The 16,251-nt window shown below is 48.4% G+C and overlaps 1 protein-coding gene, 1 non-coding gene and 1 pseudogene across 2 annotated transcripts; 1 reads left to right on the top strand and 2 right to left on the bottom strand.

Moving 5' to 3' along the window:
- Positions 1-3,509: 3,509 nt before the first annotated feature.
- LOC129356065 (U6 spliceosomal RNA) lies at positions 3,510-3,615 on the bottom strand. The gene has a single exon (XR_008605345.1). It is a non-coding gene; the product is annotated as a U6 spliceosomal RNA (small nuclear RNA).
- A 4,756-nt stretch (positions 3,616-8,371) lies between these two features.
- Positions 8,372-13,229, top strand: LOC129356020 (presenilin-2-like). Its single transcript, XM_055025645.1, is given in 15 exon segments — positions 8,372-8,526; positions 9,035-9,168; positions 9,239-9,438; positions 9,497-9,528; positions 9,531-9,637; positions 10,036-10,103; positions 10,184-10,254; positions 10,257-10,403; positions 10,487-10,567; positions 10,570-10,584; positions 11,664-11,723; positions 11,798-11,839; positions 11,842-11,889; positions 11,963-12,078; positions 12,423-13,229. Coding segments are annotated over 14 exon segments (1,275 nt in total). The 5' UTR covers positions 8,372-8,526; positions 9,035-9,036; the 3' UTR covers positions 12,579-13,229.
- Positions 13,230-13,362: 133 nt separating this feature from the next.
- Positions 13,363-14,816, bottom strand: LOC129356022 (protein dpy-30 homolog; annotated as a pseudogene).
- Positions 14,817-16,251: the final 1,435 nt, after the last annotated feature.

Below are 16,251 nucleotides of genomic sequence, written 5' to 3'. Positions count from 1 at the left end.
GAACTGAGTCAAACTGAAATTTGGAGGAGAAGGTCTTCTTTTTCTTGAAATTTATTGGCGGTTGGCAATAAACGTTTGTAAGCTTTAGCGCCACCAACCTGTCCGGAGTGTGGACTGCATGACAAAAACCAAAAGAAAAATGTATGCTTTTTTTTACTGCCATAATTTTTACATATTTTATATGTATTTTATACTTTTAAAATAATTTTAAAAGTAAATTATTTGAATTTCTTTCTTAGACAGGAACCCAGTTCCTCCATTATTATTATTATCTCATCCATCATCATCGTCACAGTTCTGATTACAGACACTCTCAGTGAGTGCCGGTTGGAGACATCCTCAAAGGAAGCGGATCCAAGTGGAAAAACCTTTGGACCGACCCATCTATACAATCTGCATCAGAGACTCTCAGGCTCCCTCTGTTTGCGTAAACGGTAAACTGGCTGCTGCTTTTGTTCATACTTTTTGTTATTACGACTCTTATTTTGAAACACTGAAGTAGGAAGTGACTGCAGCATGTTCGCTGAGGCAGCCAGAAGATGCACGTGCTATGCTAACTTAGCAAGTTCTATATAAAGGTAGTTCAGGTGTGAGTTTATGTGACAGCCTCATTTCTGCCTCACAGGAAGCCTCAGCCAGCGAGGTATGTTTATGTATTTATATCATTTTATGGCGTATTTGTGTCTTACGTTTGTGTTGTATTTTGGTGTTGGTGTCAGCGAAACAGTGACGTGCGGTCAGGTGAGGCAGGGAGGCACCTTTCATCACAGAAATGAAAGAAAAAATATAATAATAAAATAATTGAAATTGTTATCTTCATCCGGTGGTTCAGAAATAGTTATTTTTCATGTAGCTTCACCAATTTGGATGATTCTTTCTTCAAAATCGCTGAATTTTCTTCATTTCCCATTGAAATGCTTGGAAGCCTCACCTGGGATTGCGCATCCCTGGCTAACTGGCTGGCTGCTAAGCGGAGAGAGCATGTTGCTGTACGGCGTCCATGAAATGGTTTAGACATATTTAATATGTGAACTCAATCATTAGCTCATGTATATAATGTACAGTGCTTTTGTCACCAACTGTGTTTGTGTAACGTGTTTCGAGTGCTGAGCGATTCTAAACGGCAGAGAACAGGTTGGAGGTGGGCAGGCAGTTCTCTGGCCTCATGGCAGGGGGCGCTCAAGATCCCAGACATTCGTCTTGTCGCTCCACAACTGCCAGAGCAAGTGACAGCGAGCTAGGCTAACCGATACGGTAAGCAAGTCAAGTGCAGCGATATTTTATTAGAGCTAGAGATAAGGAGTACTTCTATCGCAAAGTGACGGATGTTTCTGTGCAGAAGGAGCGACGCACGGACTTCATGTAGAAGTAAAGGTAAGACAGCAATAACATTAGTTTTTTAAGGAAATGTGCGTTTTATGAGCTACAGTTTTAAATGTGTAAGGGTGCAGAAGTAAACATAAACCTGTCAACGGCTGTCAATCTATGCATCTATTTGCAAATCGGATTCTGATGACGTCAGAGCCTCACCAGCGATGAACCTCACCGCACGTCACTGCAGGGAAACAAAGTGCAGCTGTAACAAGAACAACTTTAGTTTCATGAAAGATGACTGAACACCAGCAGTGCAACAAACTCCTCATTGCCAGTAAGAACAGGTGGAAGTGATACTATCATACAACGTTTCAAAAAAATCTAATATTGCCTAATATCCTCTGCTTCCTATACTATTTTGCAATAAATCAACAATGTCAAAATTTAATTTTCACGTTACTGTTGTTCCTAATTAACTAGTTTCTCTGAATCTGGTAATTCCTGCAACACACAGTAACATGTTAAATGATACATGCATCATGCTATTTGCACTAGGCTTGATATGATTGACCTTTGTTAACCTCTGGAGAGCTCAATAGCATTAAATTGTAATTTGACTCCACAGCCCCCCTAGTGTATTCCAACAACTCTGTGTCCTCAATACATCAACGATCTGCACCAGATTTTTTGTGCATCATCAGGGATGAGTCGACAGACTGATGTGTATCGCCTGGTGGACAGATGCAGGATCTGCACGAAAGCGTTTACGTGGCAAGCAGGTGGCGTTGAGGGAGCGGCGCTGAGCAGCCTCCAACGCTGCTTACAGGTGATTATAATTGAAATTGAGGGTTAGGGTAGGGAACTGAAAAAAGCTAAGACGGTCATTGTGAGTCTGAGCGGAAGTTGTTCTGCCTGAGACTTTACAGCTGTTAAGTCTCAGTGTCAAATTTAATTTGACACAAATGCCCTCTGCATTTGTATGAAAATGCAGAGGGCATGAACCAGATCTCCTCACAATAAAGTACCTATTTATTCACTTTAAAATTTGCCACAATCAAAGGACAAATATCTAAAAATCTATTTAATTTGAAGGTCATGTCTGGAGTTTAACTGGTTTCTTTGTTTTGTTTGGTCTAATGGTAAAACCTCTTCTCCTCTGCCTCCCCACGGTCCGACCATTACGTCTGCTGGGGAGAGGGCCTCCCTGCTTGGGCTGCTGACCCCGACCTGACCCCAGATAAGCAGAAATAAGATGGACGGACGGACGGACGGACGGACACTGAGGCTGAAAAAAACAAAAAGAAGAAAAGAATCAATTAAATTTTTGACCAAGGATAACAACATTTGGAAAATCTGTGTGGCTTCTCGGAACATACAAGAAAGTTTCCTGGAGCCAAATGACAAAGGAAGACGGTCATTTTGGAAAGTCACCATTTTGTCTCTTTTACACATGGATTTTAGCATACTTGTTCTACACCTTGTGATATCCAGATTGCAAAATCACTCAGCACACTGTTGAGGCATCAGAGATGAAAAGTTATCAAAAGCTTTTTTCTGCAACAAAGCACGTGGGTGTGGCCAAGCCTCAAAATCGGACTGTTTGCCACGAAACATGGTGGAATAACACAAGCTCCCAGCGCTATGAAGCTTTCTGTTTCAGGCAGCACACCTCACGGTCACATGGCCAGTTGGTGACATCACCCTAGCCCTGCCCCCTACCTTGGCAGTCAACTATTTTGCTGATGACATCGTCTTTTACATTCTGACTGAGAAATTTCAAACTGAATCTGGCGACAGAACAAGGTGTTGTCGAAGCTGAAAGCTGATTGGTGGACGGGCCGTGTGGGGAAACCAGAGTGGCGTCTCGCGATTCCTCGCGGTTTCCATACGGTTGGCTGTAACTCGCACATGAATGATCCGACTGGCACCAAATGGATCTGAATGATGTTTGCCCTAGTGGACGCATGTGGGAATGGCGTGAGGCTGTTGCCAATGGAGAAGGTGGTGGTACAAACCCACTGACCGCCATAGGATGTGATTCACATAACCTGCCAGCCTCCTCGGTGGAAGAACCTACCTAAAGGTTCTGGGAAGTGAGCTTCTGGAGGAAACGTGTTCATCAACCGATAATTGATTTGACAGGGCCGTTTTGTTCTGGGATGTCTTCGCAGATGTTCTTTTCTCTGGACAAAGAAGAAAATGAGGAACGCTTCACGAATTTGCGTGTCATCCTTGCGCAGGGGCCATGCTAATCTTCTCTGTATCGTTCCAATTTTAGTATATGTCCTAGAGAACTAGGACAGTAGCACACCGTCTCGGAGGAGTATTTGTAGTCCTCTGTCCACCCCTTCTCCACAGCGGTTTTACTTTCACTTTCATAAGAGAAAACCTCCAAACTGAAGGTTTTTGTAAAATAAACTTTTTCTTCCTTGCTTTACTTGACTACTTTAAAAAGATATACTATCCACATATTTGTTGTTCATTCTTGTAACTTGGTCGTTTCTATGCACAGATGCATGATGGGTAATCATGGACTCCATTACAAAGTAACCCTCCAGCTGAATTCACAAGAACCAGAGCTTTGACAGCAAATGGCACACTCAAAGCTCTCCCTGCCATCAAATGTGATTGTGAAAGGTAAATATGAGCACATTAATATCATAAGGCAAGACTGACTGAGAACTACAGGAAAAAAACGGTCTGCTGCGGTTAAACGGAGCCATCCGATGTCTGGTCTATGACTGCCATCTGCTGGACAGACCGAGCACTGCAACGCCCACAGTAACCCTGAAGTTCTCAGCAGCGTTACTCTGGTTTCTGGGGCAGGAGGAACCACAAACCAACGTTCAAATGTAGTATAAATACTGCAAATAAACCCCTACCCGCTCCCCAACAAACACAAGAAACCCTGGTGTATTCCCTTCTGATGACCCAAAAAAATCCCAGAAACCATCATTATAACTGAAAGAAGAAACTAAAGCAGCAACTGAACAAGGAATTACAGAAAACTACAGGAAATCATAAAATTACAAGAATAAAGTTAGAATATTAAAAGGATAAAATTGTAATGAGAATAAAGTCAGAATACTTCTAAAATAAATTCATAATCTGCAGCATCTCAATGTTAGAGCGGAGAAGGGCTTACTTGCTCAAAGTAAGCCCAACGCCAGCCAATCGGTGCTTGCTTGCTTCATGTCCGGGTGGGCCAATCACATCCCGAGCTGGTGGCTCACTGTGGCTTACTTTTGACCAATCAGCTTCCACGATCTGGAGCATTAGAAAAGCTAGGAGACAGAAGCTAGGATCATTTCAATCAATAATTCTTTGAAATAGTTTGGCGATCGGTAAGTTTAAATATGTTTTTCTTTGCAACAGCTCAGTGTATGAGATTCCGTGTTTATTAGTTAGCGTAACATGTCACTGCGGGAGGAGAACGACACCGGGCTTCCTGTGGGATTTTTTTCCACCCCCGCCAAAAAACAGAAAACATATAAATTGCACATAATTCTGTAAAACGATTCCACCAATATGTGTTATTTCTTGTCATCAATAAAATGTATTTTTGTCCGCCTATAGCAACGCGTTGTTTTTGCGGGTCCTGCTGTCCACAGTGTGGGCAACATAACGGAGCTACAAATGATAACATCCTGCATTATTTTATAATAAATCATACTGCTATGTGGTCTTGATTCAGAGTATGCCGAGTGAAAAAAGCGGCATGAATCCAGTGTAATGATTGTGTTATTAATTAAAGTGATATTTATATGTAATTTTGAATACTTATCGATGCTTTTTCCCTGTCAGAACCTGCATGCATATCCAGATCTCCGCAGAACTCCTCAGGGTCAGCTCCTTATGGGCCCAACTGAGGAGGCAAACCGGAGTGAAGGTGCTGTGGCAGGGAGGCCTGCCGTAAGGAGGTTCTGGCTGAAGCCACTGCTCTTGTGAGGCAGAGTGGAGGATCCGACTGACCAGTTCTTGGTTCTGGCCCACTGCAAGACTCAGTTTGGGAAGTACCAGGGCCAGAGGTTCCAATGGATACTTGAAACTCACTGGGCTATGCAGTGGTCAGCAGCATGATGAGAGAAGAGGAGAAGGACAACCCGCTGTCGGCCAATAAACACCTGCTCCTCAAGTACAGCTCCCAGATCAAGGAGTGGGAAGCTGTGGAGGTGTTCCTGAGGAAGCAGGCTGTACTCCTGGAGGCCCAGAAGACTGGTGACTCTGGGTGTCTGAGTTGGGAGACTTTAAAGGCAGGTCCATGAAGGAGGTGTATGAGAACCCCAGCAGGGAGGCCCAGGCTTTCATCAGCTACCTGAAGAAGGCCAACGCCCGGCTGAACACCAACATGGCCCTTTTCAAAGCCTACGTGCAGAAGAGACAAGCTCCGTCTCCTGCCCACCTGCACACCGTCACTGCATCCTCCTCCACCTGCTGCCAGTCAGAACAGGCCCCTGATGGCTGCCACTGTAAAGGCCCTGTTGGCACACGGAAGCATTTGTCTCCTTCACAGCTGGCACACAAAATACTTTCTCCATCCAAAACCTGTACGTACTAAATGATCCTCAAAACCATCCTTTTTAACCTCATGCAGCGTGTGAGGTTAAAAAATATCTTTTCTAACAGCTGCAGTCCCTCGTTGTCTGAGTCCGCTGCCCGGAGACGGCTCTTTACCCACGGTGAGTACCGGGTCATGCACACAGTGTCAGGTCCTGGCTTGTTCTGGTGTTTGTTGGTAATTTTAGTTTTGATTTCTGTTTGACTTATTCTTTGATTAGACCAGCCTTGTTCTTGTTTTACTTACTTCAGCCCTTCAGTATGTTGTTTTGTCCAGTATTATTTGTTATTGTTGGATTAATAGTTCTTGTTTGTTTGTGTTCTCGCCTTGTGCCAATTTATCTCTCTCTCTCTTCTCAGCCTGCAACCTGCCAGACAATCTGCTCAGTAGTAGTTCTGCCATAGTTAGAACTATTGATTTTCATGAAACTTTCATCAGCTACCTGCAGCCTCTGTCTCTACATTTGGGTCCACTTTAAAATGAACAAATCAGGACACACAGATGTGTTGATGATGTGTCTTAATTGTGTTTTATTTTACAGATGCTGCTGCTGCTGCTGCTGCCGCTCCGTGCCTTCCCATCCCCGTGTTGCAGTCCCCTGCAGAGCTTCCTGGCGCTGGAAGGAGCACCTCCCATCCTTCCAGCAGGACTGGATCAGGAAAGCTATTTTGCCGAAATGCAAAAACTGGGAAGACGGAGCTGAGGCCCCATCCTCAGTTCTGGTGGCATCCACCTCAGCCCCCGACTGTCTTCACTCAGCCTCCGGCCTCTGCAGATGTCTTCTTCTCCCGCCCTTTGTTTCTCTGGATGCCCCTAAAGATGTGGTCCGTTCCACTTGTCTGTGTCCAGCCGGCCTGCAGCAGACCGTCCGCAAGGTGTTGGACATGGACGGTGGTATGACCTGGCCACGGAGTATCTGGAGTGCAAAGGATGCAGAAGAAGAACCGGCTTGGTCAGAGGACATCGTAAGGCAGCTGGACCTGGGGCACCGCACCAGATTTCCTGCCGTCCTCACATACAGGTAGAGCACTGATGATAACAGCAATGCATTTGAATGTGCTTGTGCTGTGTAACATGTAAAGGGCTACTTTCATGCTTCACTGTTAAAGGACACGTGACACAGACACATGTGCAGATACGCCTGTGACATCCGCGTGGTGGTGCTGATGCGGGAGAGGAGCCGGGGGAACAGTGTCACACAGCTGAATCACAAGTTGACGGAGGAGCACAGGAATATCTCACAGCCTGTGAGCCCTTTGCTGACTCGTCCGTCATCCAGCCGCCATTGTTCTCCAGCCCTCTGCTTCTCCCCAAACCCAAGTGGCCGCTGTCCGCGTACGCCAGGACGTGCTCTCGCGGCTGCCGAGGTCAGGGCCAAAATTACATCTGTCTTTGGCTCCGTCCTCAAAATGGACTCCACCAAAAAGGTACAAAACAGTTTGAATGTAGTTTTAATTTACAGTTTTGGTTCTCTGGCTTCATTTGCATTGTTGCTTTCATTTTTAGGTCACCAAGAAGCTGGCCGGTGCCGCAGCCAACACCGCCGGCTGCTGGACCAATGTCAGCAATGAGCACGGCCAGGTCTTGGCGTCTGTCCTTGCAGCGCGGAGGGGCGCGGCCTTTGGCCTATGGCAGCAGGCTTGGTGAGGCGCTACGGGAGGCGGGAGCGGCACCGCCCTCTGTGATGTACGTGGACCGGGACCGCTGCAGCCCGCAGGCTCGGGGCCAGGCGCAGGTCGCAGCGATGTTCAGCGCCTGGACATCTGGCGCTTTATGCGTCGGTTTGCAGCAGGCGGCATCACGGAGGCTCACCGGCTCTACGGCGCCTTCATGGCGCGGCTGGCCAGGTGAAGGTGGAACTGTGGCATATTTAGTCATTTTTAGCCGCATATTTAAACATCACTGCCAACACAGCAGGTCTGGGCTTCATGTGTGCAAAGCTCCATGAAACGAGACAGAATATGATTAAATGCCATTGAATAAAATAATGTCAGAAATGTAAAGTTGATTTCAGTTAACAGATGCAATTGATTACATTGGCAGAGCATGTTGTCAACTAACATCTAGAGTCAAACTATAAAGTAGCTTCAATCAAACCCAACCCTGACCCCCATGACCCCCACAGCCCCACCCCATAGGTGGATGTTTATTCTGTAAAAATGTAAATAGATCTTTTTACTTGTGTATTTTTTGTGATTTTTTTCTCCAGTTTCTAGAACAAGATACGATTCATTATAAATAAATCTTGTTCCCAGAATCACTTTGTTGTTGCTTTCAGTTTTGGATGCAACGTTTACTGAACAGCAGGGCTCAGGCAAGGTGCTGCTCATCGCCTGAACTTTGACTCCTGTGGGATTTCAGGCTCGTCTGTGAGGTCAAAGTGCAGCCTAAGGTCAAAGTGCAGCCTAAGGTCAAAGTGCAGCCTAAGGTCAAAGTGCAGCCTAAGGTCAAAGTGCAGGCACATTGAGGTGTCAGGTGTTAAGTTCTCATATTGTGACTGATTTATTTCCCTCTGGTTTTTTCTTCTCTTGTGCGTCACGGTGGGTGACGTCAGTGAACGTATCACGTGCGTCGCTCGGATCAGCTGACCGCGGTGTTTCCGGGTTTATTTCTCGGACGTCGTTTCGGTCCAGGCCCGGTTCGGTTCTGCACAGGTTTGTTTTTCTGAACTTACTCTGACAAAAAGCGACCAGAATGACGGTCGGAACCATTCGAGTCCGTTTGGGCCACACTTGAAAGTCGGTGTGTTCGGTTCTGTTGAGGCAGGCGTTACCAGTGCGGTTCGGTTCGGTTAGACAGTAGAGTTCCGGTTCTGTTGCACCGTAAGGTTTGTTCCTATCGGTTCTGTCGGAGCAGGTAGTACTGGTTCGGTTCGCTGTAGCAGTCAGCACAGGTTCTGTTGGGTTCTGCCGGTTCTGTTGGGTACAGCAGGTTCTGTTGGGTTCTGGAGGTTATTTTGGGTTCTGCAGGTTCTGTTGGGTTCTGCTGGGTTCTGCTGGTTCTGTTGGGTTCTGCAGGTTCTGCTGGGTTCTGCAGGTTCTGTTGGGTTCTGCAGGTTCTGCTGGTTCTGCAGGTTCTGTTGGGTTCTGCTGGTTCTGCTGGTTCTGCTGGGTTCTCCAGGTCCTTTTGGTTTCAGCTGGTTCCGTTTGGTTCTGTTTGCAGTGATGAGCGTGTCGGACAGTGATGAGGAGCTCTACAACGAACGGACCGCCCTGGTTCCCGCCCAGAACCCTGCGGTTCCGTCCTACCGACCCGACCCGGAGCTCAGCCCCAACGAGGACTCCGACAGTAAAACGGTACTGGCCCGGTTCTGCTGACCGTGTTTGAGGACGGTGTCGGTCCTGACGGGTTCTGGTCCCCTCCCAGGCCGGGCGGAGCGGCGGGCGGAGCGGCGGGCGGAGCGGTCCGGCCCCAGGGGCGGAGCCTGAGGACGAGGAGGAGGAGCCACTGAAGTACGGCGCCAAGCACGTCATCATGCTGTTCGTCCCCGTCACCCTGTGCATGGCGGTGGTGGTCGGCACCATCAAGTCCGTCAGCTTCTACTCAGAGAAGACCACGCAGCAGCTGTAGGTCCGCCGGGTTCTGGTCTCGGTTCTGGTTCTGTCTCACCCGGTCTCTCTGCAGGATCTACACGCCGTTCAGCGAGGACACGCCCGATGTGGCCGCCGGCTGCTGCACTCCGTCCTCAACACCGCCATCATGATCAGCGTCATCGTGGTCATGACCGTCCTCCTGGTGGTGCTGTACAAGAACCGCTGCTACAAGGTAGGACAGGGACCGGACCGGGTCGGGCCGCACCGGGCGAGATCGACCTGACCCGACTCATCATGATCAGCGTCAAAAACACAATTATTTATATTTTTGTGGCGGCTTTACTTTAGAGTTTGTCTGTTCATCAGTAAACCACTTCCTGTCGACTCAACATTTGTGACATGAAACCACGTTGGGTGGATCTAGCGCCCCCTAGCGCCACTGCCAGCAGATTTCGGACAGGAAACAATGTTTCTCCAGCAGACGGTCCAGCTGGTTCCGCTTGTGATCCACATTAATGTAACCGGGTCATCGCAGAGAATCGCTGCCTTGGTTCTGAACTAGAAGCCGTCCGACCCGCTGAATGTTCTGGGTCCCTTTCGGCCTGAAGTTCTGGCTTTTCTCTGCCTCAGTTCATCCACGGCTGGCTCATCCTGTCCTCCCTCATGCTGCTGTTCTGGTTCAGCTTCATGTATCTGGGGTGAGTTTCCGGTCTGAAGGATCCAGCCGGCCCGATTCTGGTTCTGGTCCATCAGCAGGCTCGTCCTTTTGTGCCATCAGAGAAGTGTTTCGAACCTACAACGTGGCGGTGGACTACCCAACAGTGGCCATGGTGATCTGGAACTTCGGCGCCGTGGCATGCTGTGCATCCACTGGAAGGGGCCGCTGCAGCTGCAGCAGGCCTACCTCATCCTCATCAGCGCGCTCATGGCCCTCGTCTTCATCAAATATCTCCCCGAGTGGTCCACCTGGGTCATCCTCGGCGCCATCTCTGTCTACGGTGAGTCCTGGAACGCCGTCACCTCCTGCCTCGCCGACATAGCGCCTCTAACTGTTCTCAAATCATCCATTGGTCCCCTGCAGACCTGGTGGCCGTCCTCAGTCCAAAGGGACCGCTACGGATGCTGGTGGAGACGGCTCAGGAGCGCAACGAACCCATCTTCCCGCCCTCATCTACTCCTGTAAGTCCTGAGTCTCACCTGGTCGGCATCTGATAGGTCTAATAAAAGTTTGGTTCTCCATGGGGGTTGGTCAGGGTCTCGTTCTGGTCTAGTTCAGGGTTGGTCAGGGTCTCGTTCCGGTCTAGTTCAGGGTCAGTCCGGGTCTCGTTCTGGTCTAGTTTGGGGGGATGGATCCGGGTCTTGTTCTGGTCTAGTTTGGGGGGGATCCGGGTCTTGTTCTGGTCTAGTTCAGGGTTGGTCAGGGTCTCGTTCCGGTCTAGTTCAGGGTCAGTCCGGGTCTCGTTCTGGTCTAGTTCAGGGTTGGTCAGGGTCTCGTTCCGGTCTAGTTCAGGGTCAGTCCGGGTCTTGTTCTGGTCTAGTTCAGGGTTGGTCAGGGTCTTGTTCTGGTCTAGTTCAGGGTCAGTCCGGGTCTCGTTCTGGTTTAGTTCGGGGTCAGTCCGGGTCTCGTTCTGGTTTAGTTCGGGGTCAGTCCGGGTCTCGTTCTGGTCTAGTTTGGGGGGATGGATCCGGGTCTCGTTCTGGTCTAGTTCAGGGTCAGTCAGGGTCTCGTTCTGGTCTAGTCGGGGGTCAGTCCGGGTCTCGTTCTGGTCTAGTTTGGGGGGATGGATCCGGGTCTCGTTCCGGTCTAGTTCAGGGTCGGTCCGGGTTCGTTCCGGTCTAGTTCAGGGTCAGTCCGGGTCTCGTTCTGGTCTAGTCGGGGGTCAGTCCGGGTCTCGTTCTGGTCTAGTTCAGGGTTGGTCAGGGTCTCGTTCTGGTCTAGTTTGGGGGGATGGATCCGGGTCTCGTTCCGGTCTAGTTTGGGGGATGGATCCGGGTCTCGTTCCGGTCTAGTTTGGGGTCAGTCCGGGTCTCGTTCTGGTCTAGTTTGGGGGATGGATCCGGGTCTCGTTCTGGTCTAGTTTGGGGTCAGTCCGGGTCTCGTTCTGGTCTAGTCTGGGATATGGATCCGGGTCTTGTTCGGTCTAGTTCAGGGTCGGTCCGGGTCTTGTTCCGGTCTAGTCGGGGATATGGATCCGGGTTTGCTCCCGATATGTAGTTGGAGGGCTCTGATTGGTCATAACGTCTCCATCTCTCTGCAGCTGCCATGATGTGGACGGTGACGATGGCGAACCCGGCCGATTGCCAGCGCTCTGAAACAGGTCAGAGGTCAGTCGTGGCAATGCCTGCTCTGCTGTCCAGGCCTGCAGTCTAAATGCTGTCTCTATGGCAACAGGTTCAGACGAGGAGGCGGAGCTAAATGGCGGGAGGGCGGAGCCTCATCGCCGAGGGCTGAGTCGGTCCTGGAAGAGGAGATGGAGGAGGAACGTGAGTGGAGGAGCTGCAGGCCGGAGCTCAGCCGGTGTCTGGTTAGCATGATGATGATGGCTTGTGTGTGCAGGTGGGGTGAAGCTCGGCCTCGGAGACTTCATCTTCTACAGCGTTCTGGTGGGAAAGGCTGCAGCGACTGGTGGAGACTGGAACACCACCCTGGCCTGCTTCGTGGCCATCCTCATCGTACGTTCAGCCATGTTGCTTTCCTTCCACTAAACTTTTCATCAATCATTTCTAGGGTCATTCAGAGTGCCAAATCAGTTTCAGATGTAAGGTAAGTTTCTTAGTCATCTCCAGGTAGTAGAAGGTTATCTAAGTCGGCCATGTTGAGGATTTGGTCTTCCTGTGTTTTCTGAGGCGAGGCTCTGACCCGGCAGCACTTCCTGTCAGAGGTAATGGTGGCATCATGTCTCTTCTACTGGATTCAACTAGGAATGAATGAGCTGAAGAGAGAAAATGGTATGGAGTGTGGTAACTTTGAGCTGGTCATGTGACTCATCATCCACCTCCTTTGCCCCTCCCTCCAGGGTCTGTGCCTCACCCTGCTGCTCCTGGCCATCTTTAGGAAGGCGCTGCCCGCGCTGCCCATCTCCATTGCCTTTGGTCTCATCTTCTACTTCTCCACTGACTTCCTCGTTCAGCCCTTCATGGACAATCTGGCCAATCACCAGTTCTACATCTGAGACCAAGCCCCGCCCACTTCCTTATCAGTCTGTCAGGCCGTCATCTGATGACACATAAAGGCCACTTCCTGTGCAGCGTTGAGGAACAGGAAGTGATGTGATACACCCTGTGACCTTACTGGTGGTCTGCTCAGGTGTTTGATGTATGTAGTTTGTCACTCTGCGATTGGCTGAGACCTGGCCTCTGCATCATCGACCAGGTGACCCCAGACGCTCCAATAGTGTGGAGCTGCAAAGTGGGTGGAGCCACCACTTTATTACTTCTATATCCACTACATTACCCACAATCCTCAGGTCAAGAAGTCTGATTCTTTGGACAATTCCTGTTGAAAAGCATCAAGGGAGTTGGAGTTTCTATAATGCTCACAAACATTTATACTTTTTTCCCCTCAATGAGATATTTTATCACATAATTAAAGTATATAAGGTATGAAATAGTTTTAACAGATGGTGATCTGCCAAATTGAAGCAGAAAATAATATTTTATAGCATTTGTCTGGGTCCTAGAAAATTGATAGTGGTGAATATGATTCCCTGTCTGTGTTTGTGTAACATTGGCCTGTCTGGGCTTCCGTACGTCTGCAAGTCGTTTCATTTTTTACTTGTTCTGTAAATGTTTCACATAAACAAATTAAATGGAGTTTTCTGGAACAGACTCAAATCTTTTAACTTCTCAGTGACTTCCTGCTCCTCGGGTCATGACCATCCTGAGCTTCACAGGATGCTGCAGCCCGTCGGGTCCGGTCGCCAGAACAGAACCGGTGTGTTCTGAATAAACGAGGCGTTCCATTTTTAAAATGTTTATTCTGGATTCTAGAACAGATTTAGCTCCGCTCCTCAAACTGGGATTTATTCTTCAGCAGGAACGCCGCCAGATATTCGATAGGGTTGGGAGGCCTGGAGAGAAACATCCACAACGTCAGAACCGGCGAGCGGTATCCGGTACCGGCCAAACCCGCGGCAGAACCCACCTCTCCTTGGCCAGGACAGACAGGCCCTGCAGCAGGATGGGAACCACGGTCTGGTCCAGGTAGGCCCGGGTCGGCAGCGCCTGCAGGTCCACCTTCTGCTTGGACAGCTTCTCCGCGCTCGCCTTCTCGTTCTCCACCGTGCGCTGGGGACCAACGACCCGACCCGTTACTCAGACACTGGTTCTGGGACCGATCTGAAGGCGGGTCGGTGGCTCTGTCCCGTCCCGAGGTTCTGATCAGGTTCTGGATCCAGAACCTTGGAATGGGACAGAACCTGTACAGAGTAGTGAGTGCAACACAGCATGCTGGGAGATGGAGTTACCTGCAGGTTTTCTGTCAGAAGAAAGCGTGAGGATTTTCAGAGACCTGCAGGAGGATTCAGGTTCAGACAGCTGTAAATAAATCATGTTTAGACCAAGTGTGTGTGTGTGTGTGTGTGTGTGTGTGTGTGTGTGTGTGTGTGTGTGTGTGTGTGTGTGTGGCTCACAGGTGTGTGTCCCTCCATGGACTGCTCTGGGTCTGTGTGATCTGAAAGGCAGAGCAGCAGTTAGCTTAGCAGCAGATCTGACTCCTGATCACGGCAAACATGGAGAACGTTCTCCTCAGACCGGAAACGCAATGCAACTCTTCACTGTGATTGGTCCTCTGACTCCAGAACCAAACTGGACCGACTCGGTTTGATCAGCTTCATGGGAACCGGCGGTAACCATGGTAACCTTCCCAGACGACCAGCCTCTTGATGAGAGGGGAGACTGGACTCAGAACCAGAACCTCCACCTGACCCCTCGGCATTGATTCGGAAATGCCCGGACTCACCGACAGAACCCCGGAACCGGTTCTGGTTCTGTTTCAGAACAGCAGGGACAAATGCGGCTGTTTAAAGTTTGGTTGGAATTAAATCCGAGAGTAGGGGTTCGGTTTTGGTTCTGGCCTGCCTTAATTCGTACAGCTGGCCTTGACCCGGACCCAGGTCGAACCGGGCGACGTGGTCAGTACGCGGCAGGTTGTTAGCTTAGCATCTTTCCTCTTTCCGGTAAATAAACCGGACCGAGGACAGCAAACGGCCAACGCGGGAGACCTGAGCGGTAACGCGCCGCATGAAACCAGAACCACCGAACAACCGGACCGAACCTCCCCAGAACCCGCCGATAAGAACCATTAAAGCTCAACAATGAACTCACCGTCCGCCATGTTTGTTGTGAAGTGTGCGCAGTAAATCCGGCGTAGCTGATTCTGCTTTGACGTTACGTCAGGAACGTTCCTTCCAAAATAAAAGCAACGTTGTTTTTTCCCTTTCAGAGTAATAGCATCAAAAGTAATTGATTTCAGCTGAAGAAAAAAGTAATCTGCTTTGGCCGGTCACAGTTTTTAAATTGAACTCTTTTTAAGATGAGGAAACTTCTTACTGGTTTATGTATTTGGTGTGATACTGTAGAAACGATGGAACATGTTTTTATTAGTTGTAGGAAACATGTGAATCAAAGAAGATTATTAAAAACGGAATTAAGTTTTAATAGAGAATTTAAATTTGAGAATGTGGTTAATCAGTTAAATAGTAATGAGGAGAAAGAGAAGATTAAAAAGAACATACTGGGCTCATTAGGAAAATTCGAGGCATAGATATTGGGACCCAACAGAGGGGAGAAGTGCAACAATAATGCAGGCAAACTCCCGTTGAAATCTAAAGAAGAACTAATCTGCTTTAGGTCCGCAGACCGGGTTTCTGCTTGGAAAGGTTTATAGTCCTGGCTCAGAATAAATATTCTCCATAACTTTGAGCAGGTTAATTTAATGAATGTTTTCCTATGTTGCAGTTCTGCAGAGTTAGCTTCAGGAAATGGTCCAACACCAGACAGAACCTGAGGAGCGCCCAGGTTCTTCTGACCCGGCAGCTCCTCTGGGTCGGATTCCTGCTAAATCTGAGTTTATGAAAAATGTTGCAGCTATCCTTTAAAACGTGGTTCTCCTTACCCAAACAAGAAAAGCAGAACGTTGCTGCTGGGTCAAAGTTTCGAGGTGAGGTCTGAAGGCCCCGGCCCAAATCTGGCCCGCCTTTTGTCTTCATGCGGCCCTGTGGACTGCAGAGCTGCCAGATGACATCAATGTGAAAAGATTCTCAATACTATCTCATTTCAAGAAGTATTTGTCAAATTGCAGCAACAGCTGTTTGTCAATATTCTAGCAATCTGGTTTTATCGACGCATTCTGCCACAAATGGCCCTTTGATGATATTCATGATCTTAAACTGTCCAGAAATAAAAAACACAGAGTGGGAAGGACAGCGGACAGTCTGGGGAGCATTATAAGCCAGTTTGTGTCAACATGAATGTTAAAATCTCCCAGTCATAACTTGATCCGTTTTTAACTCCAAATCAGATTGTTTTTAATGCAAACATTAAAGTCCTGTGGACGATTCAGAACAACAAACTAAATTCATATTAATATTTCATAAATCTGAAAGAAAATTGGTTGCTACTCAGACAAGTCATAGTTTGGAAGAGTGAGTGACGAATCCATCGAACTGGAACCAGAACCGGAACCAGAACCTCAGTCCAAACTCACAGTCTGAATCAGCTTTCATGTTTATTCTGATGGAGTACCGACATTAAGACAAATAAATCATGTTTAGAGGAAATAAAAGAATAAAAGGTACATTTACATGAATATAGAACCATTTTGAAAAAAATGAATCGGGTTGTAAC

This window comes from Poeciliopsis prolifica, unplaced genomic scaffold, assembly GCF_027474105.1.
Source record: "Poeciliopsis prolifica strain line A6 unplaced genomic scaffold, Auburn_PproV2 SCAFFOLD154, whole genome shotgun sequence".
NCBI lineage: Eukaryota > Metazoa > Chordata > Actinopteri > Cyprinodontiformes > Poeciliidae > Poeciliopsis > Poeciliopsis prolifica.
Note: the sequence above shows the minus strand (reverse complement) of the source record. Positions and strands in the feature narration are given on the sequence as shown.